We start from the raw sequence: 23,629 nt of genomic DNA, 5'->3' as shown, positions 1-23,629 counted from the left end.
GACATTTGGAAAATTTGGGAATTTTCTTCTTACACATTTTGGAATATTGGACGCTTTCTTCCGCATTTGGATGATTTTTTTTTGAAAATGTTAGGAATTTTAAAAATTTAGAAGATATTACGGAACATGATAAATTTTAAAAATTTAGAAGATATTATATGTGAAAAAAATAATAAGAATGTTAGGGTGCGTTTGGTTTAGATATTTTTTATTTTTATTTTATGGAAAATACTTATTTTCTAAAAAATAAAAAATAATCTTTATGCATTTTCTATTTTTTTAAAAAATGCTATCTATATTTTTACAAAATAAATATGAAAAGTACAAACCAAATACTATTTTTCTGAAACATGTATTTTTCAGAAAATAAAAATAGAAAACATATAAATCAAACGTACCCTTAGATATTTGGATGGATACATATATTTTAGAAAGATTTATTTTTTTTCTATATTTATATTTAGAGAATAAAAATACTTTAAAATTCGTCTTGAATCTAAATACATAATGAAGGAAGGGAAAATAGAAAGTGACGGAGCGAAAAAAAATTGAAGTTGAAGATGTATTTATAGATATTTTTTTAAAAATATAAAATGTTAATATATTTTATTATTTTTAAATAAAAATTAAAATTAAAAAAAATTCAAGGAGCTCCCGAAATATAGAGCCTCTCCCTGCGATAAGCACTTCAGCTCCCTCACCACTGCCACGAGAGCTGTTGTTGTGGCTGCTGTTACTTATTACCTTTATTTTAATCTGAGAAATCAATTTTAAAATATTACTTATCAGACATAAACTTTATTATTTTTATTATATATATTTTAAACAATTTTATTGTAAAAATTAAAAAGGAATTAGATCTAGATTGGGGTTTATATATGGGCTATATGGGCTTGGCCCATAAACGACAAGCACAAATTACCCCTTCTTCAAATCTCAACTGCCCTAGGGTTTTTGCTCCATCTCTTCGTCGAAGTCTCACTCATTCTTCGCCGGCGGCTTTGCCAGACCGCTGGCTATGTAAAGTTTTGTGTATAATCGATGAGTTTGACGGCATCTAAGTATGCATCAAGATTCCAGTGCGATTGTAACGTAAACCCACCCTCCGGTCCTCGTTTTTCCTCTCGCACTGTGCTCTCTTGCTGCCACACTACTTCCTCTCTACCTACTTCTCCTCGCTGGATGTCAAGGGGTTGAGGGTGTGCTTAGGGTGATAGTGAGTAGAAGTCTCATCCTTTTTCTGGGGCACGCTTCTCAACAAAGTAGCGATTACAATGGGAAAAGCGATTGCTTACGCCGACAAGGAGGTATACGCTTTTCTCTCTCCTTTTTCTATGTTTACCGGTTTTCATTAGTTTATCTTAATATGCGATTTTTTTTTAATCTCCTATATTGTTCTTCTATACACACAGCCAAGCTAGTATTATTATTGCCATTATTTTGTTTCAAGTTCCATTCTTTTGATCACATTTTGTTTTTTGTTGAAAAATAATCCAATCATTTTTCTGAATTAGCTATATATATATATATATATATATATATATATATATATATATATATATATATATATATATATATCTTAACATTAAACCACAAATATTACAACTAAGCGAATCCATCATGTATACAGATAGACATGGCAAATCAATAGTAAGATTTCACAATTATAAGCCCTCAACCTCCCAAGAAGAACAGGAAGATAATGAGCCTGCATTAAATCTAATGAACATAGAAACCAGTACTTACTCACGCACAGAAGGAGGAGGACAACTTTTTATTTTATGATAATTTAAATGAATACGTCTACCGCCCATTTGAAATAGCTAATTATTTTATAAAAGAAGATCTTACAGAATTAGAAACTTTTGACATAATTCATCATAAGTTAGAAAAAGATTGGATGTTATACTTTGATGAAGACCATAACATTATAGCCAAAAAGAAAGAATTTTTTCCAACATTAATTTAATGAATCCTGCAAAATCTAGTGCTACAAACACACCACAACCTTTAAGATGTCTAGAAAGTACTATGCGAACTATGGACTATGGAGAGGTACATTATCCAAGAACACAAATTAACCCTTATACAAACAATAATCCCTTGTTACGAACTATAGGAAAAAGAAGACCTCCAGAAATCACATACTTTGGTAAAAACTCTGTTTTACTTAGCATTAGAGAATGTGATGACCCTCAAATATATGACACCTACTTAGAACAATGGATAGTCTCAGTTAAAAGAGATTACCAAGCAAAACATGAGTTAGACATATAATCTGGAGAAACTATGATAAGAGTAGGCAAAAATTACTTAGGCGATGTAGCCACAGCAGCATGGGGATCATATAAAACTACTCATTCAGAAGAAGTAGCTAGGATTCCCTCTCAGGGAAATAACATACTTATTTTTGTTACACCATTCACTGACTTTTTACAGCAAGAGATGCCAACACAGGTTTAGATATTAGACAAAAAGAAGCCATGAGAGATTTTGAACAATTACAACTTTTTTATTGAAATTGGATTAAACCTTTTTGTAATGACTTCCTTGCCTTAACAACAGTTGTAGGCAATTACTGTAACCCAGAATTAGGAGAAAGACTGATTAGTAAACTTCCAGGTGAATTAGGAAAAGAAATACACAAGGCCTGGACAAACATGAAAGTAACATCTCAGTATGATAATATTGGAGTATGCATACAACACATTATTTCCATCTTAAAAGAAAAATGTACTTATATCCATATTCAAAACAACTTAAAAACCAACAATATAGGTTCTGTAGTCAAATCTACACCCCTTAACAGTACGACTCAATGATGCCTAAACAAAAACATTATAAAAACACTAAGACAACGAAACAACCTGTTAAAACCAAAAATGTCATACCAAGAAAAACAAATTATGTCCAAAAAAGCAAAGAAAAGAAACCCTATTTAAACAAAGATAAAACATGTCAGAAAATTTAAACTAAAGAAAACTTATGCTAACACTATCACTTGTTTTGCTTGTAATGAACCCGGACATTTATCCTCAGCTTGCCCAAACAAAAAAATCTATACACAAGAGAAGCCAAATTAGTTGTACAAATTTAGATCTAGTAGAAATTCAATTAGACGTACACATCTTCAATTTACTCTATAATCTCAGTCGATGACATGGAAGAAGTGCCCCCTTCTTCATACTATAGCCTAATAAATTCCTACTTACTTTTAGATTATGCTCTATTTTTTTCTACCCCAATAATAACACCTATTGTTTCAGATTACCTCTTAGTAGTGCAGCCTTTGACTACTCCACATACAACAGAGGACCAAACTGAGTCTTCTGACATTACTTGCCAACGTCCTATCAAAGGAACATGCAAACAGTCCCCTATTCTTAAATCTTGTGAACTAGCTTTTTCTGAATATCAGGAAAACTAGACTCACTTGGCTGGACAAGCCCACTAAATGATTTTTCTATTTGGGATGTTGATATACTCCTTCCAAAACAATTGCGTCAGACCATCAACACCCATCTGCCAGATTTAGACTCTCATATCTTCCGCTTAGAAAAATTAGAAATTATTGGAGACAATCCATCCAAATACTAGGAATGAGACAAAGTCTATTGTAAATTAGCAATCATTAACCATGACCTAACTATTAAGGCCTAAGATTTAAGATACATAAACTGAGAAATCGATGAATGCAAAACACATATCCGACAATTACTACACTTAGGCGCTATTCAGAGATCTACCTTCCGACGTAGAAGCCCAACTTTTATCGTCAATATGGGAGCTGAAACGTGGTCAATCCCGAACGGTCTTTAATTACAAAAGGCTAAATGATAACTGCTAGGAGGATGACTATAAAATACCAGATAAAGTTCAACTCTTGAATAAAATACAACATTCTAAATGGTACTCAAAGTTTGATATGAAGTCAGGCTTTTAGCAGGTTAGGATGCATGCTGACTCTATAGAATGGACGACTTTTTCCTGCCCAGAAGGTCATTTTGAATGACTTGTTATGCCTTTTGGCCTTAATGTAGCTCCTCAAATCTTCCAAAGGAAAATGAATGATATTTTTAGACATGTTTCTTTGTTTATATAGACGATATTCTAGTCTTTTCCAAAACTAAACAAGAACATTATGCCCACTTACACATCATTTTTAATCTATTTGAAAAACACGGTCTTATCATTTCTCGAAAAAAATGAAACTAGTAGTAACACATATTGAATTCTTAGGAGCCAAGATAGGCCAAGGACAAATCACACTACAACCTCATATTTCAGCTAAACTTCTTGCCTTTCTAGACAAAATGGAAGATACTAAGACTTTACGAGCGTTTCTAGGCCTTTTAAATTATGCAAGACCCTACTTTAAGGACATAGGAAAAATTAGTGGACCTTTATACGATAAGATATCTTTAAAGGGACAAAAACATTTTAACCAACAAGATATTGTTTTAGTTCAGTAAATTAAGTAATGGGTCAAAACTATTCCTAAATTAACCTTATCTCTTGACTCAGATTATTTAGTCATTGAAATAGATGGTTATGAGACTAGATGGGGAGGTATTTTATACCGAAAAACTTCCAAATATGAGTCTAAATCAATAGAAATCTTATGCAGATATGCCTTCGGAAAATACCAAGAAAAAGGACATTTGACATCATTAGATTATGAGATTGCTGTGATTAACTCTCTTTCCAACTATTTCCTTACTACTATACAAAAATCAGCAGGAAATTTTTTTTCTTGTTATGTGGTCTTCTCAGGACCTCAGGCAGGGGTATATTCTACATGAGAAGAAATCAACTTAGCCATTCAAAACTTAGAACATCCATACTTTTAAGGGTTATTATTCACTCGAAGAAGCTTTTACAGCAGTCAGAGTCTATCTTTGGCCACATTTCTTTATTAGTACATCTCTTCAAACTACACCAATACAAGCTACTAGGCTTGACACACATACTCTCACTTATGCTCAAATTGTAGAACATACTCATGAGAACAGCTTGCCATATACTACTACAGATCACACTACCAAAACTCTTATCAGGCTAGAGTACTTAACTCTAGCCCAACTCAAAGCACAAAATAAGACTACACCTTTGCAACGAGCATCTGAGATGCGTCTGGTGGGATTACCAAACACTATTCCCGAAGACATTGATACTTATGTTCGTAGTTTGGCTGAAAAATCTACTTTACAAACTTTTATCGAATTATGCGAAGTCCTGAAAGCTTTTTACAAAACACTTTCTGAAGGAATGACAATTATATACAAAGCTGAATTCAGTCCAAAACTTAAATGTTCCACCTTGTTTAGAATCAAATAAATATGGTTGTCTTCTGTCTTTGTTCTCAGAATTCATTCGCCACTGTTTGGAGACTTGTCTTGACATGGAGGCATGCTATATCGGCTGATGTTCTGGGAGCCGGGGACCAAGGTGACAAGCAGCGATAAGGTGAACAGCGAGGAGCGCCCTTCGTTATAAATCAGCCGGTGGTAGCGAGGATTGTGCCGACGATCGCAAGTGACTGTCTCTTGGCGTACATCACGGAGAGCGCCTGCCGACCAGTTCACCGGAGGTACCGCTGTGGTTGCGGAGAACAGGCGTGAAGGGCAATGCTTTGGTGCCGCCATGGTGCTCATTGGCCGGCAAGAGGGCATGTTTTGATAGGGTATTGCCAACAGCAGATTCTTCTGATGACCAGCAGATTCTTGAAGCTTCCGGCGACATTAGTGTGGACGGGGCTGAGGGCATATTGGATTCGGTGACACGGTGTTGTCATTTGAAGAGTTGCTGGGTTAGTTTGTGTCTCGGGCGTGGCGGTTGGCCGACATCAGCTTGCGGAGATGGAGAGTCACGGAGGACACAGTGGAGGCTATGTTGATATAGTCAGTAGTGAGAGTATTGCTTGTTTGTATGGTTGTCTGGTTGGGCTTGTGCCCGAGATCTTGTGTACATGTGATGACGGTTGGTGTCTGCGTACGCCAACCTACTATTGCGATACTGATGCCTAGCCTTCTGCGACATTGTATCTCTAGGCGGCCTTATGGATTTCTCGTTCCGATCTGGCGTTGGTCCGGATATGACGTATGAGGACCTATGCGCTATAGGTTGCTCTACATTTCTTTCGCTCCATATATGATAATTTACCTTTCATCCAAAAAAAAATAAATAAATATGGCTGTCAATGCCAGCTTCTTTTTGCTTTCAGAAGAGCTAACATGGATTATAAATCCTACATCACTACAGCTTACAAAGGGCGACATATTATCCCTTTACTTGACTATGGTCTCTTACATAAATTATGGGTTCATGACCCAGATTCAGTGAAAGATTTCCCAAAGAAATCAGGCATCATTATTTCTACAGCTTTAGAAGAAGAAAATTTTGTGGTATGCACATTTGACAGTACTCCTCCAGAATGACTAAACCTCAAAATCGAGTCAGTCCGACATTTAGTCAAAATTGACATAAATGAAGTTGAAGGCTATCAAGCCGAGCTGGAAGACTATCCGACAGATCCAGACTGTGATTGGGAAGCTCCTCCCTCCTTCTCTGATCAACTTAAACATTGGCGAGCTTTAGTCTAAGGGACACATTGGGGCTGGGACCGACTTGAAGATTCAGATATTTATTTCCTTGTTGGCGAATCTTTACAGAAAAAATTTATTGGCCAAAGGATATGGGTACTAGGTTTTTTCCTTTCTACTTTACTACTCAACATACTACTCTATTTCAACATTATCAGAAGAAGACAGAAAGAATGAGTAACAAGAGATTAGCAAGCTCGCTGTTTCAGCCAGAGCCTACCGAGCTGATCTTGCTAGACACAGAGCATCAGTCCAAGCCTCCAGCTCACAAGCACCATCGTTGGACTCTATAGGAGAAGATAACATCGATAACATGGTTGACAGCTAACACTGCTACAATAGTAACACTACTACGTCAATACTCAACAATGTCACCACTATGACAGTACCGCTACTCACTTTCCACCTGTCTCGCTTGATTTCCTTTGCCTCCAAGCAAGTCCTTTCTTTCCACCCGTTTCTCACTTTTTCAGATGCTTTCCTTCGCCTCCAAGCAAGTGCTTCCTTCCTCCAGAAGCTAGCTCTCCTCTCTTGCCTATAAAAGGCCATCCTCTTCTGTTTCCAAGGCATCCACGAACAACCCTCTCTCTCTTTGCCTCTTCTCACTCCCTTATTTTCAAACTTTCCCTCTGAAGGTTCTCCCTCTCTTCTCCATTTCTTCTGCTTCTGTAAGTAATTTCTGTTTTTTTATATATATTTTTACTTCTTCTTTGGCCTTCTATTGAGCCTCACCTGTAAAAAATCTACAAGAAAACCAAATGCCTTGGCTATGTAGGATGATGGCTACCAAATGACCTTCCTGTTTAAGCCAACACAGGTCTTATTTTGGTTTACTTCTTCTTTTACAGTTACTGTTCACCTTTGGGTTACTTAGATAAGGACTGAAGAATATCTAGAATAGAAGTAATATCACGTTTATTTAAGCAGGATATTTTACATGAGCATACATGGTTTAAGCATGAGAAATGACAAACAGAAATATCTTACATACTGAAACTGACAAACAGAAATATCTTACATACTTGCTAGTTGCTATACAGAAATTACTTACAGAAGCAGAGGAAATGGAGAAGAGAGGGAGAACCTTCAGAGGGAATGTTTGAAAATAAGGGAGTGAGAAGAGGCAAAGAGAAAGAGGGTTGTTCGTGGATGCCTTGGAAGCAGAAGAGGATGGCCTTTTATAGGCAAGAGAGGAGAGCTAGCTTCTGGAGGAAGGAAGCACTTGCTTGGAGACGAAGGAAAGCATCTGAAAAAGTGAGAGACGGTTGGAAAGAAGGACTTGCTTGGAGGCAAAGGAAATCAAGCAAGATAGGTGGAAAGTGAGTAGCGGTACTGTCATAGTGGTGACACTGTTGAGTATTGACGTAGTAGTGTTACTATTGTAGCAGTGTTAGCTGTCAACCATGTTATCGATGTTGTCTTCTCCTATAGAGTCCAACGATGGTGCTTGTGAGCTGGAGGCTTGGACTGATGCTCTGTGTCTAGCAAGAGCAACTCGGTAGGCTCTGGTTGAAATAACGAGCTTGCTAATCTCTTGTTACTCATTCTTTCTGTCTTCTTCTGGTAATGTTGAAACAGAGTAGTATGTTGAGTAGTAAAGTAGAAAGGAAAAAACCTAGTACCCATATCCTTTGGCCAATAAATTTTTTCTGTAAAGATTCGCCAACAAGGAAATAAGTATCTGGATCTTCAAGTCGATCCCAACCCTAATGTGTCCCTTGGACTAAGGCTTGCCAGTTTTTAAGTTGATCAGAGAAGGAGGGAGGATCTATCGGATAGTCTTCTAGCTTTGCTTGGTAGCCTCTAACTTCATTTATGTCAATTTTGACTAAATGTCGGACTGACTCGATTTTGAGGTCCATCCATTCTGGAGGAGTATTGTCAAATGTGCATTCCACAAAATTTTCCTTTTTTGTAGAAATAATGATGCCTGATTTCTTTGGAAAATCTTTCACAAAATCTGGGTCATGAACCCATAATTTATGTAGGAGACCGTAGTCAAGTAGAGTAAAAGGGATAATATGTCGCCCTTTGTAAGCTGTAGTGATGTAGGATTCATAATCCATGTTAGCTCTTCTGAAAGTATAAAGAAGCTGGCATTGACAGCCATATTTATCTAATTCTAGACAAGGTGGACCTTTCTTCACATTTAAGTTTTGGGCTGAATTCAGCTTTGTATATAATTGTCATTCCTTGAGGAAGTGTTTTGTGAAAAGCTTTCAGGACTTCGCATAATTCGATAAAAGTTCGTAAAGTAGATTTTTCAGCCTAACTACGAACATAAGTGTTAATGTCATCAGAATAGTATTTGGTAATCCCGTCAGGCGCATCTCATATGCTCGTTGCAAAGCTGTAGTCTTATTTTGTTCTTTGAGATGGGCTAGAGTTAAGTAGCCTGATAGGAGTTTTGGCAGTGTGATCTGTAGTAGTATCTGCCAAGCTGTTCTCAGGAGTATGTTCTACAATTTGAGCATAAGTGAGAGTATGTGTGTTAGAGTGGTAGTTTGTATTGGTGTAGTTTGAAGAGATGTACTAATAAATAAATGTGACCCAAGATGAGTTCTGGCTATTGTAAAAGCTTCTTCGAGTGAATAATAGCCCTTAAAGTATGAATGTTCTATGTTTTGAATGGCTAAGTTGATTTTTTTTCCCATGTAGAATACACCCCTGCCTGAGGTCTTGAGAAGAACTCATAACAGGAAAATTTCTTTCCTGCTAGTTTTTGTATGGTAGTACGGAAATAGTTGGAAAGAGTGTTAATCATAGCAATCCCTATTGTTCGTAACAAGGGATTATTGTTTGTATAAGGGTGAATTTGTGTTTTTGGAAGATGTCCCTCTCTATAGTCCATAGTTCGCATAGAACTTTCTGGATATCTTACTTGTAAAGGTTGTGGTGTCGTTGCAGCACTAGATTCTGCAGGATTCATTAAATTAACGTTAGAAAAAAATTCTTTCTTTTTAGTTATAATGTTATGGTCTTCATCAAAGTATAATATCCAATCTTTTTCTAACTTATGATGTAGTAGGTCAAAAGTTTCTAATTTTGTAAGATATTATTTTGTAAAATAATTAACTATTTCAAATGGGAGGCAGACGTATTCATTTAAATTATCATAAAATAAAAACTTGTCCTCCTTCTGTGGGTAAGTACTGGTTTCTATGTTCATTAGATTTAATGCAGGTTCGTTATCTTCCTGTTCTTCTTGGGAGGTTGAGGTCTTATAATTGTAAAATCTTACTATTGATTTGCTATGTCTGACTTTATACCTGATGGATTCGTTTGGTTGTAATATTTGTGGTTTAATGTTTAGATCTAGATTAAGATTCCAATCTAATCCATCTCCCTCAGCCCATTGCAAGGCAATTCAGGAGACCCTGAGCCTTACTTTAGGGGTTTGTAATCTATCGCGAGCATATAAAATCTGTGAGTTTGTCATATCTTCTCCTTATTTTTATTTGCTTGCATATATATATACGTTCAATCCCTCCCCCACCCCCCACTTGGTATTATAGCTGCGTCCAAGATATGACCACGGTAGTGTAAATCCTAAAGAGGTCAAGGTACTTAATGGTGTGATGTCCCTGCTACTAATTAAAGAACCTGTTGTTTTATTCACTAAGTCTTTAGTGTTATAGCATAGAGAACCCCGGATCTGAAAGATGGAGATTCGACATGCATCCTTAGTAAGGCTAGTAAGTGTGTAAGACGGCAAATCTGAAGGATCCAACTGGTAATACTCACTTCTCATATAAAGGGCTTTAGAAGATATAGTGTTAAGAACCTTATGTTCTCTTAGTATATCTGTGCATTGTAATAAGGCGACCAGGAAGGTAACCGATTGCAAAAGGCCGTAGAGCCCTTTAAAGTAGCCAGTCGGTTGAGCATGAAAGTTTTCCTAGACTCTAAGCCGTAAACAAACACAGAAAGAATAGGGGATTCAAAGTCTCATACCTCAAACCTAGAGTACCTTGATCTTGCTCCAACTACCAAAGTTTCAAACCATCACCTCTTTCATAACCTTGCCGTCATTTATGATCGAACTTGCCTATCTTCTAAGGTCAACCTAAGAAACTTCAAACTTCTCTTTGAAAAACAACAAGATCTTGAAAAAGAAATTGTAAACCTAAAAATCGCCTTGACAAACCTAACTACAAATTGCATAGAAGGCAAACCTCTCACAAAACATTAAGCCACAGAACTGGTGATCAAGCTTTCTCAACAACCAAAGCTAGTAGAAGAGGAGGCCAACAAATCCGCAAAAATCCTGAATAAGAAGTTGGAAAGGGTGGAGCAACTGCCTCACAAAATAGGGAAGTTGATCGCTTGATGAGCCACACTCTTACAAGAGGAACCAAATCTTACAAAGATGCGGTGCAAGCAACAAAGCAAATTGAGTCCCTCGCTGTAGGTTTTGCAAAACCCAATGACTGCCCTACTGTCTCAGCATCAAGTAGTGCCCTCATCATACAAAACAGCACACAGCTTCAGCTACTAGTCCAAATTACTGAAAGTCTCAAAGACATACAGGCAGACTTGAAAATAATCATTGAGCAATCAAAGGGAGGTAAATCTTCAGTCAGTTTACCTGATTCCTTGATTGAAAAATTGCAAAATTTGTCTCTGGGACCTTCGGAGAAACCAAAAGAAAAGAGAGGCAAGCTATGAGTATTCAAAGATCCCTACAAAATTCTAAAGGAGGAGCAGGAAAAGTTAAACAAAAACTAGAAACTAGATGGCTATGACTACCAGAACCATCCAGGAGCAAGCAGCCAGCCTCCCACAGATTCCGCTCTTTGAAGATCAAATTCGTGAACATAGACGCAACCACAGAAGGCTACATAATGCCCAGCAGGCCATAAGGAGGCTGGGAAGGAGGCTTATGGGAGGAATCTCTCCCAATGACACTCTCGAGCAACAAATAGATCCGCCAACACAACTGCGGCTCTCTATGCAAGAACGAGCTGCCATCGTACTAGCAGAAGTACTTTATCATTCCAGAAGACATGATGCCAACAATAGAGTATACATCCATCGATCTGAGGAAGCAATACTATGCATTGATGGCAACCAGTAAGACTAAGCTTTCATACAAGAGGAAAGCTATACCCAGTTGTAGAGAAGTCATATGCAATACATCCATTTAGGAATCTTGCAAGTCCGTATTCAAATCCTCCACCGACAAGAGGAGGGAACAATGACTCTTATTGTCTTTCGAGACAATCGGTGGCTAGGTGATCAAGCTATTTTAGCTACTATGGAAGTAGATCTCACACGAGGAAGTCAGCTAATATATGTTATTCCTGATTTAATGCTAACTATCAGGGATTTTTACAGAAATATACAAATGACCATCCTCACCAAAGGCTACGAGCAATGGCGGAATGACGAAGCTAACCTACTAATAACAAGAGGCTTTGTGGGAAGACTCTCCAATACCCCAAATGTCGGATTTGCTTATGAAGTTCAAGGGGTGGTGGATTATTTTACAATCCATGGGGTTCGAGTGCTCCCAGGACGATGGTATTCTACTACCACACTGCAAGGACTAAACTGGATAATAAATCCAACGCAGGTAAATATCCCAATGCAACCATCGAACGTCGAGAGCCTAAACCTTATTGACGGAAGAATCTCTCTTAAGTTTCCGAAATTATGCTGCTGCATCTACTGCAAGACATCCTCATTTCAACGAAAAGGATGAAGAGATTCAAAGCGATGAGGAAGAAATCAGGTCTTCTCATACACTGGCAGTATTCCTTGAACTAAGTACACTTAAAGAGTCTCTGAAGCAAAAGCATGAGGACACCCTACGGGAATTTGAGGAGATCCAGCAAGTCCCTACTAATCAACAAGATTATCCTTTCATATTAATTAAGAGGCTGTCATTAACAGCCACTATACCAGAAAGAAAAAGTCCAGGAGCTGTGGGTTTTGACTTGGCAGCAGACAAGGATTGCTATATTACTGCACAAGGACGAGCCTTGGTATCAACAGGCATAAGCATGGAAGTCCCTTTCGGCTCTTATGGAAGGATTGTGGCCAGATCAAGTGTAGCATGGAAGATGGGTTTAGCCATTGGAGCAGGAGTTATAGACTGCGATTATAGAGGTGAAATTTTAATACTAGTATTCAACCACTTTGATTTCAACGTAACAATTTCGTAGGGCAACTATATTACACAAATCATTTTTGAAAAAATCCTGTCTCCTGACATTTATGAAGTAAACACGCTAACGGAAATGGGTAGAGGGGAGGACGGTTTCGGCTCCACCTCGAACTCTGAGCAAACAAAAAAGGGACCAAGTTTTTATCAATCAATATTTAATGCCAAAACCAGTACCAGAAGCACAACCCACCAAACCTGGTTATCTTGATGATACAGTATTGGCTTTCATCGAATAATCATGCAACCTCAATCAGGAGAACCTTTTGAGTACCCATGCAGGAAATACAAGCCCAAGGGCCTTTGCACTCCAGCCCATGGACAACTCATTAGGCGATCCTGATATTGAGGACAGTGATTTCATTGCCACCATTCATTACATGGCCCTCTATTACTACACCTTTTTAAGAAGGGCTGGAATTGGAATCCACCCCGAAATGGGATCAGTCTGATACTGATAACGAATGGTGTAATCCATTCGCCACGGAGGATGATAGGGAAAAACCATCCGGTGACGGAGACGGCTGTTCCCATTTAATTGCTATTGGAATAGAAATGGATTATCCTATTCTCAAAAGATTGACAGAAGCGTTCAAGGAACCTTCTCCAAGTGAGACAAACCAACATTTATATTCCTTAGGTAAAATAGCTATATCTCCTTACAGACCGGCACCAGAAGTTGCTATGGGACCCCCTGGATATCCACCAGCCAGAGCAGGAGGAAATCCAAACTTCCCAGCTGCCCCAGGGCCTCAATCAAAAAATGTAAAATTCAAAGGAGGAATTAATAATGAGATGTGGAGATTACCATCTGCCCAACAACAAGGAGGTGCGTTATTCATAATTCCCACTCAACTAGGATTGTTTCATGATACATTTTCAAGATGGGAATCCATTACAAAGAACTTTGTCTTAAGTCAAGCCTTTACTGATGTACGAGATAAAATTGAGTTTATGGAAAATCTGCTTGGAGAAGTAGAAAAATTAGCCTGGATAGAATGGAGAATGCAGTACCCAGCAGGATATGAAACATTAGTAACAACCTCTGACCGGAGGGAGGGAACACAAAACATCCTTTCCCAAATGAGAACCGTCTTCTCCCTAGAAGATCCTGCCCAAGGATCAACAGTCAAGACTTAACTTACAGGGATTTGGAAAAATTATCATGCAACAATGCGAAGAACATTATTCAGTATATGAATGCTTATATGAGAATAGCTGCCAAGACGAGACGACTATACACAGGGCCGAATTATATGAGAAATTCTGGCTAAAGATGCCTGAGGAATTAGGGACTCGGATCAAAAAGACGTTTGATGAAAAATACCCAAGTTTGACTGTTGGCATTATTCCAAGGATTCTATATGCTTACAAATTTTTGGAACAGGAGTGCAAAGATGCTACCTTCAAAAGGGAGTTAAAGAATCTCTCTTTCTGCAACCAGATACCAATTCCTGGCTATTACCAGAAAAATCCAAAGGAATATGGAATCAGACGTTCCACAACGTACAAAGGAAAGCCTCATGATTCCCATGCGCGAATAGAAAGAAGAAAGCATTTAGTTCGCAATAAGAAATGCAAATGCTACTTGTGTGGACAGGAAGGTCACTTTGCTCGCGAATGTCCAAATGGGCGAAGAAATATAAAACGAGTTGCAATTTTTGAGCAATTAGACCTCCTTGAGGATTGTGACACCCTATCCGTTCAAGAAGGAGAAGCTCAGAGTGATGTAATTTTTAGCATCTCGGAAGGAGAAGATGGAAACGGCGATCTACAAAGGTCAATCCAAACTCTCTCCTTTCCTAATGAATCCGTCTTTATGTTGATAGGAAAAATAGACAGAGGATATCGGCCATAGATTTGGATCACTGAAGATCAAATGAACTGCCAACATGAGTGGCATCATAATGAGCAAATTATTCCTCCACAATCAACCTTATGCACCTGTTGTAAAAGAGCCATTATACAAAGGGCAAGGCTGCATTGCCTAAAATGCCTTATTACTGCATGTAACATATGTGGTCCTCACTACTTCAACAGGTAACTCCCTGTGGCACATTCGCGCCACTCCCTTTCTTTCCAAACAGGCTTATTCAAGAACAACAGTATTATATAGCCTGTTGTGAAGGGGAAATTGAACGATTGCAAAAAGAAGCTACCTTCTACAAAAATCAATATGAAGCACTGTTAATGGAAAAGGGCTTCAAGGACGACTTTCAACAGCTAGACAAAGGAAAGGAAATTCTTGGTTAGGGTTATTAAACTACGCAAGAAACTACATCCCTAACTTGGGCAAAATGCTCAGCCCACTATATGCAAAAATAAGCCTAACGGGCTAGAAGCAAATGAATGACCAGAACTGGGCCTGGTTAAACAGATCAAAGAAACAGTTCAAAGCTTACCAGATTTAAAGGTACCCTCGAAGGAATGCTTTATCCTCTTGGAAGTAGACGACTGTATGGAAGGCTGGGGCAGGATTTGCAAGTGGAAGTTGCGAAAGTATGACCCTAAAAGCTTGGAGAAAATATGCGCTTATGCAAGTGGCAAATACAATCCTCCAAAATCAACAATAGATGCCGAAATATATGCCGTCATGAATTCTCGAGGCCCTTAAGATCTATTTCTTAGATAAAAAGGAGTTAATCATTCGTACTGCCAGGCGATTATTGGCTTTTTTGGCAAATCGTCAACAAATAAACCTTCACGAGCCCGATGGCTAGTCTTCACGGATTATATCACCGGCACTGGCATAAATATTAGTTTTGAACATATTGATGGGAGAGACAATCAGCTTGCCAATGCTCTTTCACGATTCATTAATTTTCTTGTTATTTCAGAATGGCAGACACAGGGAACACTGGACAAGCTGGATCTAGCAGCCTCGACATTACAAGAGGTGGGAGAGAGGCCCAACAAGGAAGCTCAAGAGCAAATGGTCCATATCTTACAGAAAATTGATAGGCTCGACGACCGATATCAAAATCTCTTGCTCTATCTACGACAACGAATACGACAAGGAATACCACTCACCGAGCATGACGACATCATGGAACAGCTCATACAGTTCCAAAAGAAGGCCTCAGACCAAGTAGTTTTCGCCATACAACAGCTCAGAAATCTTCATGCAATCAAACTTCATGATTGCAGAAGCCGAAGCACCAGGAACAGCTACTGGAAGGATTGGTACCCTGCGGCAAAACTGGTTGATGAATAGCTGGAGACAGTTGTAAATCTGACAAAAGATTCAGCCATAGGATGACACAGTTTTGGCTCTGAAACCAGTCAAAGTGGTCGACCCATTACTAGTCCAATCAAGCAATAAAGAACGCATTAAGTTTGGCGCTATGTACTTTAATATCACGGGCTAAAAATCCGAGATGACGTACTACTGTATAAATGGACAAGGTTGTGATCACGAATTAAAGAGAAAAGATTCGTGATCTCAAAAGGGGATTCGTTCTTATCAAAAGAAAAAGATGATGAATGACGATGGGGCCCAATGAGCACCCGATTCATCCTTTTTCCTCTCTATATAAGAACCTCCCTCAGCCCATTGCAAGGCAATTCAGGAGACCCTGAGCCTTACTTTGGGGGTTTGTAATCTATTGCGAGCATATAAATTCTGTGAGTTTTTTATATCTTCTCCTTATTTTTATTTGCTTGCATATAGATACATTCAATTCCCCCCTCGGAAGAGAAATCTTTTGGTTTGATAAAATAGATTCCCTTTGTTGTAAGAGTTTCTATAATATTATTTATTTGCACTTTGAAACTGTTGTTAATACTCGTCATTGTTTTTCCTAAAAAAATTATGTCTATTTGAATATTGTGTTTCTGGAAATCTCCATAGCCCCTGGCTTGAACAGAAATTTTAATATGGTCTATAATGTTTGGAATAATCATATTAAAATTGAGACAAAAATATGTAATTCTTAGATTATACTATTTGTATCTATTTCTATAAGTCTAATAACTGCTTTGTCATTATCTGAGAACCGTGAATCATATAGGACTAAAAAGACTTTAGCACCTATACTTTGTCTGGTAAGTCCTCTTAGACCAAACACAATTAATCCTAAGTGGATATAATTATGTTTCCTTTATAAAAGTATTTTGGCTGATTCTTCATTCATAAGGAAAAATCTTTCTTCTCTGCCATCTGGTAAGTGTAATGGTTGGGTTCTATGATGTCTATTAAGTGAAGTAGAAAAAGATAATAAACCTTGGTGATATATCCGTTTTGAATTCAGTGTATTTAATTGTTCATTAGAGAATGTATCTAGATTTTGGTTTATATCTATAAGTTCTAATTGATATGTACCCAGTTGTAGATTTTCTGGGTATCATAGAGAGGTTTTTACTAGATCTTAATGTATGGGATAAACCAGAAAAGCTTTCAGTTTGTGTTTTTGTTTGTAGAGTCATTAAAAGGAAGATTTTCAATTTTTAGAAACTTGTAAGTGGTAGGTAATTGTTTAGTAATAGGGTTTCCTAGAGAGAGTTTACTAAGGTCTTTATTTATATTTTCTTGAGTTTGCTTTAGGTCCTGTGTTTGGTTATTTTTATGTATGTGGTTTTCTAAAGTAAGAATTTGGTTTTCTAAAACTGTAAGTCGATAATGTCAAGAAGCAAGTAATGCTAGAATCGTGTTGTTCTGTTGTACTAGGATTTGGTCTCCTTGACTGACTAAGGCAGAATTACTATAGCGAATGTTTTTAGATTTTGGGAATTGTTGGGAATAATCAAGAGCTGCCTTGTAGTGGGAATTTGAAAATTGTAACTTGTTCATAAAAGGTCCAAATAGGGTACTATAGCGAATGTTTTTAGATTTTGGGAATTGTTGGGAATAATCAAGAGCTACCTTGTAGTGGGAATTTGAAAATTGTAACTAGTTCATAAAAGGTCCAAATAGGGTCATATATATATATATATATATAAGGCATGCACCTTGTTCTTCTCTCGCATGCTTTAAAAAAAAAAAAGGATAGCCCGGTGCACAAAGTTCCCGTCATGCGGGGTCCAGGGGAAGGATCCATTGTACGTAGCCTTACCCTGCCTTTTTGCAAGAGGCTGTTTCCAGGATTCGAACTTGTGACCTTTTGGTCACGTGACAACAACTTTATCGTTGCGCCAAGGCTCCCCTTCTTCTGTGGCATGCTACTAATTTTCATTTATTTTCCTAACGTGTATCAACATTTATATGCTAGCATACTATTTTTCTAAATAAATGACATTTTACCTCTTTGGTGGATCGTATATGTGAGAGGGTCTCTTGCATTTGGATATGCCATTCTCATGCCAAGCTCAAGCAATTTTTTTCCCTCTAACATCTGCTTAATCAAACTCACTGTTGCAGGTTATTGCTGAGATTGTGAGACTAACTCAAAAACAAGGACTGAAAGGTGCTAAAGGAGGATGGAAGGATTTTCTATATTGTCATGATGGGAAATTTGGTTCTTGTTTAAGTGACCCAACTAGGAGGACAAGAGAGCTCTTGGTTGATTTTTTGCAGACATTTACAAAAGAAGAACAAAAAGTAATTACTGAAAAAGGTTCTTGCATGATATGTTGTATGTGGTACTGAAAATTGTGTTTGTGGAATTAGGTGTTCAATAAAATGATAAGAAGGAACAATGATCATAATGCAATGAAGCAGTTCATCAAGGATTGTTTACATCTTGAGTCACCTAAACAGGTATGAAATTCACACTTTCCCCAAGTTTTTTTCTGATTTTGTTTGTGTTTAGATTTCTGTAGAAGTAGTCTAATCTATTGAATTAGGTGTATTATCCATAAATAATATTAAACAAAAGAAGAAGAAAACCTTTTGCATATGTTTCTACATTATTGTAATGCTACCGGTTTGTTACACCAGTGTTGATATCTACCATCAAAATTGTTATATTGGACATATTTGTTTCTCATGTAAGTTTACCCCTTGGTTATTAATTGATGCCTTTTATATTCTCTTACTATGAAACAGTTGGGCCTTAATTGGCCATTTGAAAGGCTTCCATTGGCTGTCCACAAGTAAAGGTTTTTCAGTTGGTTATGTAGTTTTGTTTGCATGTATATCTTTACATTTTAGATTAATGATTCATACCTTATGATTCTTCTGTATCTACCCAGATTGGACATATTGAGGATTAGCTTCAGTGGATATAGGAATTGGTTAGGATGTCCAGAATACAATTTATTTAATGCTATCATTGTTTGAGGCTTCCGTAACTCTGAAAACTTAAAATACTGTTAATTAAAATATCTTCTCCAGAACCTGTTTATATCACCTATTTTGTGATAAGCATCTTCATTTTTGCTTTGCTAGTTTTTTTTTGTCTTTGTTTATTGAAAAAGTTAGTTGCCTTATCATATGGTAATGTTCTATGCATATTGAACTGCAGAGGTTGGTCCGTTTGACAATGGAACATCCAAAATACACAAAACACTTCTGTTTCCCATTCTATGATAAGGTGTGTTCGTCTTTTACTGTAAATCGTTGAATGCAATTTTTAAAATCAACTGAAATTCTTTCGCCTGTATTGAATGATGAAGGTTAGAATGTTCTTGATCTAGAAATATTTACTTTAGCATGAAATCTTTTAATGATATTTTTTCTCGTTTCAGATACAAAAAAGTATCTGTAAAATTTTATTTTCCTAGGACATAACCAAGATATTGATTAGTCGATAATTTGCACCTGGTAACAGCAGATATAGCCCAAAGCACAAACATCATCTTTAGTTTGGGCATACTATTGGAATTACCTACTCTTCATCTTTATGGATTCAGGATTCTCTTCATAGTATTTTTTTTTTTTTTTTGCACTTGGTTGTGTTTGGCTCAACTTGACACTAGCCTTCGCAGAAGAACTTCTCCATATCTTATTGCTCATAGTTATTCGGAATACTTTATATGAGATGGACAATGTTTTTTTTTTTACATACATGGACTATTTGTTAATAGAAGTGTAATTATGCACAATTACACTAGAAGATTTGAAGATATGAATGTTTATCTTGATTTTGAGTTATTTAAGGGCACATGCTAGTATATCACATTAGTCTCTGCTAGTGTTATACATTCCATTTATCTGTCGTGGAGACTGAAACATAATATGAACTGTAAGTGTAATTGGGATTTGCCATACTAGTTTTCTTTGAAACTTCTGTGTGGTAATTGATTGGATGTTTATTGTTTCAATGATTTTGATTCTAATAACAGATTGATTCTTCTACTGTCATCTTGAAATTGATGTGATCAAAGCATGAATCAAAATCAAGATTGAAATTTAGTTTCTATATTCTTATCTTATTTTGCTATATTTATATTTTTTACATAATGTTTTAAATTTATTATTTATCTTGGTGCTATTGTCATTGAATATATATCTAGGTTATTATTTGTTAATAATATGCGTTCAAGTACTTTTAGATGTTTTATTTTTGTCCCCTCTAGCACAATTTAATTTATTTATGTTTCATTGGTATCATTTTGCAATGGCCATGTTTAAGTTTCACGAAGCCTATTCAACCGGCCGGTTAACCGGTTTATCAGTTCCGATTAATTCTGGTTTATCACATTTTATATAGAACCGGTTAACCGATCGGTATTCTTACCGGTTCTAGTTAAACCGGTTCCGGTCGGTTAATCAATTCCAACCAAGAACCGGTAACAAAATAGGGTCTGGGTAAGTGGACTTAGTGGAGTGGGTTATTGGGCCTTTTTTTTGACAAACTAATTAACAAAATATTTTTTCACTCAAATTAACTAATACTAGTAGTTAACTCTACAGTTTAATAAAATACTTTATTAGCCATTTGATATTAACTTTCACTCAAAATTGTATAATTTGGTTTGATGATTTAAATGTATAATAACAAAAATAATTCAAGAATTTTAGCTTTTAGTGTTATAATGAAATATTAAAATCTTTTATATGAAAAATGTACAAGTGGAAGTGTTTAAATTTTGTAGCACTAGGATTTATGCTTGTGCCCATATTAAAACTTTACAAAAGTTACACTCTCTTTATTAATTATAAGATTTTCACTACCCTTTTTAAAAATTTTCCCAATATATATAATATATTATATATAATTAATTTTATAAATAATAATAGTACCGATTAAACCGGTAAAAAAATCCTAAACTGGGAAATGATTGGTAAACTAGTAAAACCCGGTTAACCGGAACTGGTTAATCGTTAAACCGGAACTGGTAAGCTACCGGTTCGGTCTGGTTTTCGGTTTCCCGATTTTTTTGCACAGCCCTGGTTTTCATGTTGTCTGGATGTATTGTTGATAACAATTGCTGATGTTGTTCATCTGGTTGAGTGAGAGAAGTGGTTCCATTGGCCTTTGTTGGTTGCTACTCGGAAAGCCTAGAGGTTCCACTGTACAAAAATTTTGTACAAAGGTCTGAACCTTTTCCTAGCTACCATGTGTTCTTTTAAATTAAATTTTGGATCGCCTGCGGAACTTAACACGTTCGACCCAAATCACCTTAAGTTATTAATTCCATTAAATATTAATTTCCATAATCGGTTCCCAGTACTGACGTGGCGAGGCACATGACCTTCTTGGATATGGGAGCAACCACCACCGACTAGACAAAACCTTTTATAGAAATATAATATTTAATTTCCTAAAATAACTTTAGGTTAACCGAAAAGAACAATCAAATCACAAGGAAAAATAAAACAAAAAAAACACAACTTCGAAAAAACATATTCGAAATACTAGAACGTAAGCCTCTTGTATTTGGTATTATTTCCATAAATAACTAGTATGATGCGGAAAGAAAAATTACTAGTTATACCTTCTAGAAAGACCTCTTGATCTTCTACCGTATTCCTCTTCTAACCTCGGACGTTGTGTGGTCAACAATCTTCCGAGATGAGAAACCACCAACCACCTTCTTCTCCTCCTAGCTAGGTTCGGCCAACAATAAGGAAGCTTCACCAAGGAAGAAGATCAAAACACCAACCAAGCTCTAAGAGATGCTAGCTTTCTCTCATTCTTCTTCTTCTTCTCCAAGTAGTATCTGGCCACCGCAAGAGCTCCAAGGGGAGAGAGAGGTTCGACCACCACAAGAGGAAGAGAGGGAGAGGATGATGATGGCTGACCACACCAAGGAACAAAAGAGGGAGAGAAATAATAGAGGTTGTATCTCTTGAAGGCACCCCACCCCTTCTTTTATATTCCTTGGCTTAGGCAAATTAGGAAATTTAATTACAATAAAATTTCCTTAATTTCCTTGACATGATTTAATTGAGAAAAATAAAATAAATTTTCTCAATTTAATCTATATTGGCCGGCCACATCAAGATAAATAAATTAGACAAGTTTTAATCAACAAATTAAAACTTCCTAATTTGTTTCCGAAAATTTTAAAAATAAAATTTCTCTTCAAAAATCTCTTCATGGTTGATAAAAAGAAATTTTCATAATTTTAATTTTACAACATGTGAATAATTTTTTAAAGAGAAAATAAATATCTCACCAATCTACAAATAAGGAAAGAGATCTAATCTCTTTCTTTAATCTTTTGTAGATCTTTTACAAGAGAGATATTTTAATTTTAATTCTCTTTAATTATATCTTCCACATAATAAAAATTAAAATTAAAATTCTTTTTTAATTTAATTTGGCCGGCCCCTCTAACTTGGGTTCAAGCTAGAGCCACCACCCAATTTTATCTAGGTAGGCCCTAGCTTGGTTCCCAAGCTAGCTTGGCCGGCCCCTATTAGGTGGGTATAGAAAGTGGGTATAAGTGGGTATAGTACTCTATAAATAAGAGGCTACGATAGGGACCGAGAGGAGGAATTGGTTTTGGTCTCCCGATAAAATTAAGCATCCCGTGTTCGCCCCGAACACACAACTTAATTTTATCAATAATAATTCATTCCACTAGAGAACTATTATGGAACTACCGCACCAATCCCAAATTACATTTTTGGGCTCCTTCTTATTATGAGTGTGTTAGTCTCCCTGTGTTTAAGATATCGAATGTCCACTAATTAAGTGAGTTACTGACAACTCATTTAATTAATATCTTAGTCCAAGAGTAGTACCACTCAACCTTATCGTCATGTCGGACTAAGTCCACCTGCAGGGTTTAACATGACAATCCTTATGAGCTCCTCTTGGGGACATTATCAACCTAGTATTTCTAGGACACAGTTTCCTTCTATAATCAACAACACACACTATAAGTGATATCATTTCCCAACTTATCGGGTTTATTGATTTATCGAACTAAATCTCACCCATTGATAAATTAAAGAAATAAATATCAAATATACGTGCTTGTTATTATATTAGGATTAAGAGCACACACTTCCATAATAACCGAGGTCTATGTTTCTTTATAAAGTCAGTATAAAAGAAACGACCTCAAATGGTCCTACTCAATACACTCTGAGCGTACTAGTGTAATTATACCGTCAAGATAAACTGATACCTAATTACACTACGACCTTCTAATGGTTTGTTCCTTTCCATTTTGATCGTGAGCTACTGTTTATAATTTATAAGGTACTGATAACATCATCTTCTGTATGTGACACCACATACTATGTTATCTATAATATAAATTAATTGAACAACTACAACTAAATGTAGACCATTTGACCAAATGTGATTCTTTATTCATAATGAATGTTTACAAAGCTTAGGCTTTCAGTATACACTCCAACAGCCTTCACAATCAGAATAAAAAAAATCCTAAATTGCTCATTGATATTTTTTTGAATAGAAAACAATTTTTAACCTCTGTTCTGTTTCTCATATGTATTCCTGCTTGAGAAATGCAATGTGTTTTTCTCAAGTATTCTGAGTTATGGATGTATGTGCCTGAACAT

The 23,629-nt window shown here is 36.6% G+C and overlaps 1 protein-coding gene across 5 annotated transcripts in view; it reads left to right on the top strand.

Moving 5' to 3' along the window:
* The first annotated feature begins 927 nt into the window (after positions 1 to 927).
* LOC121970188 (small RNA degrading nuclease 1-like) overlaps positions 928 to 23,629 on the top strand; it is a 30,843-nt gene continuing 8,141 nt past the window's right edge. For 3 of the 5 annotated variants that reach the window (XM_042520723.1, XM_042520722.1, XM_042520721.1), the window contains exons 1-4: positions 928 to 1,307; positions 18,125 to 18,304; positions 18,374 to 18,463; positions 19,170 to 19,238. In XM_042520723.1, the coding sequence (XP_042376657.1) occupies positions 1,275 to 1,307; positions 18,125 to 18,304; positions 18,374 to 18,463; positions 19,170 to 19,238 (372 nt within the window). In that variant the 5' untranslated portion in view covers positions 928 to 1,274. Of the gene's footprint in view, positions 1,308 to 8,195; positions 12,714 to 15,605; positions 16,393 to 18,124; positions 18,305 to 18,373; positions 18,464 to 19,169; positions 19,239 to 23,629 lie in introns of those variants that run through there. The other 2 variants (XM_042520725.1, XM_042520724.1) reach the window with 2 other exon arrangements.

Source organism: Zingiber officinale, chromosome 4A (assembly GCF_018446385.1).
Source record: "Zingiber officinale cultivar Zhangliang chromosome 4A, Zo_v1.1, whole genome shotgun sequence".
Taxonomy (NCBI): Eukaryota; Viridiplantae; Streptophyta; class Magnoliopsida; order Zingiberales; family Zingiberaceae; genus Zingiber; species Zingiber officinale.
The sequence above is the reverse complement of the archived record's forward strand: the minus strand, read 5'-3'. Positions and strand labels throughout refer to the sequence as shown.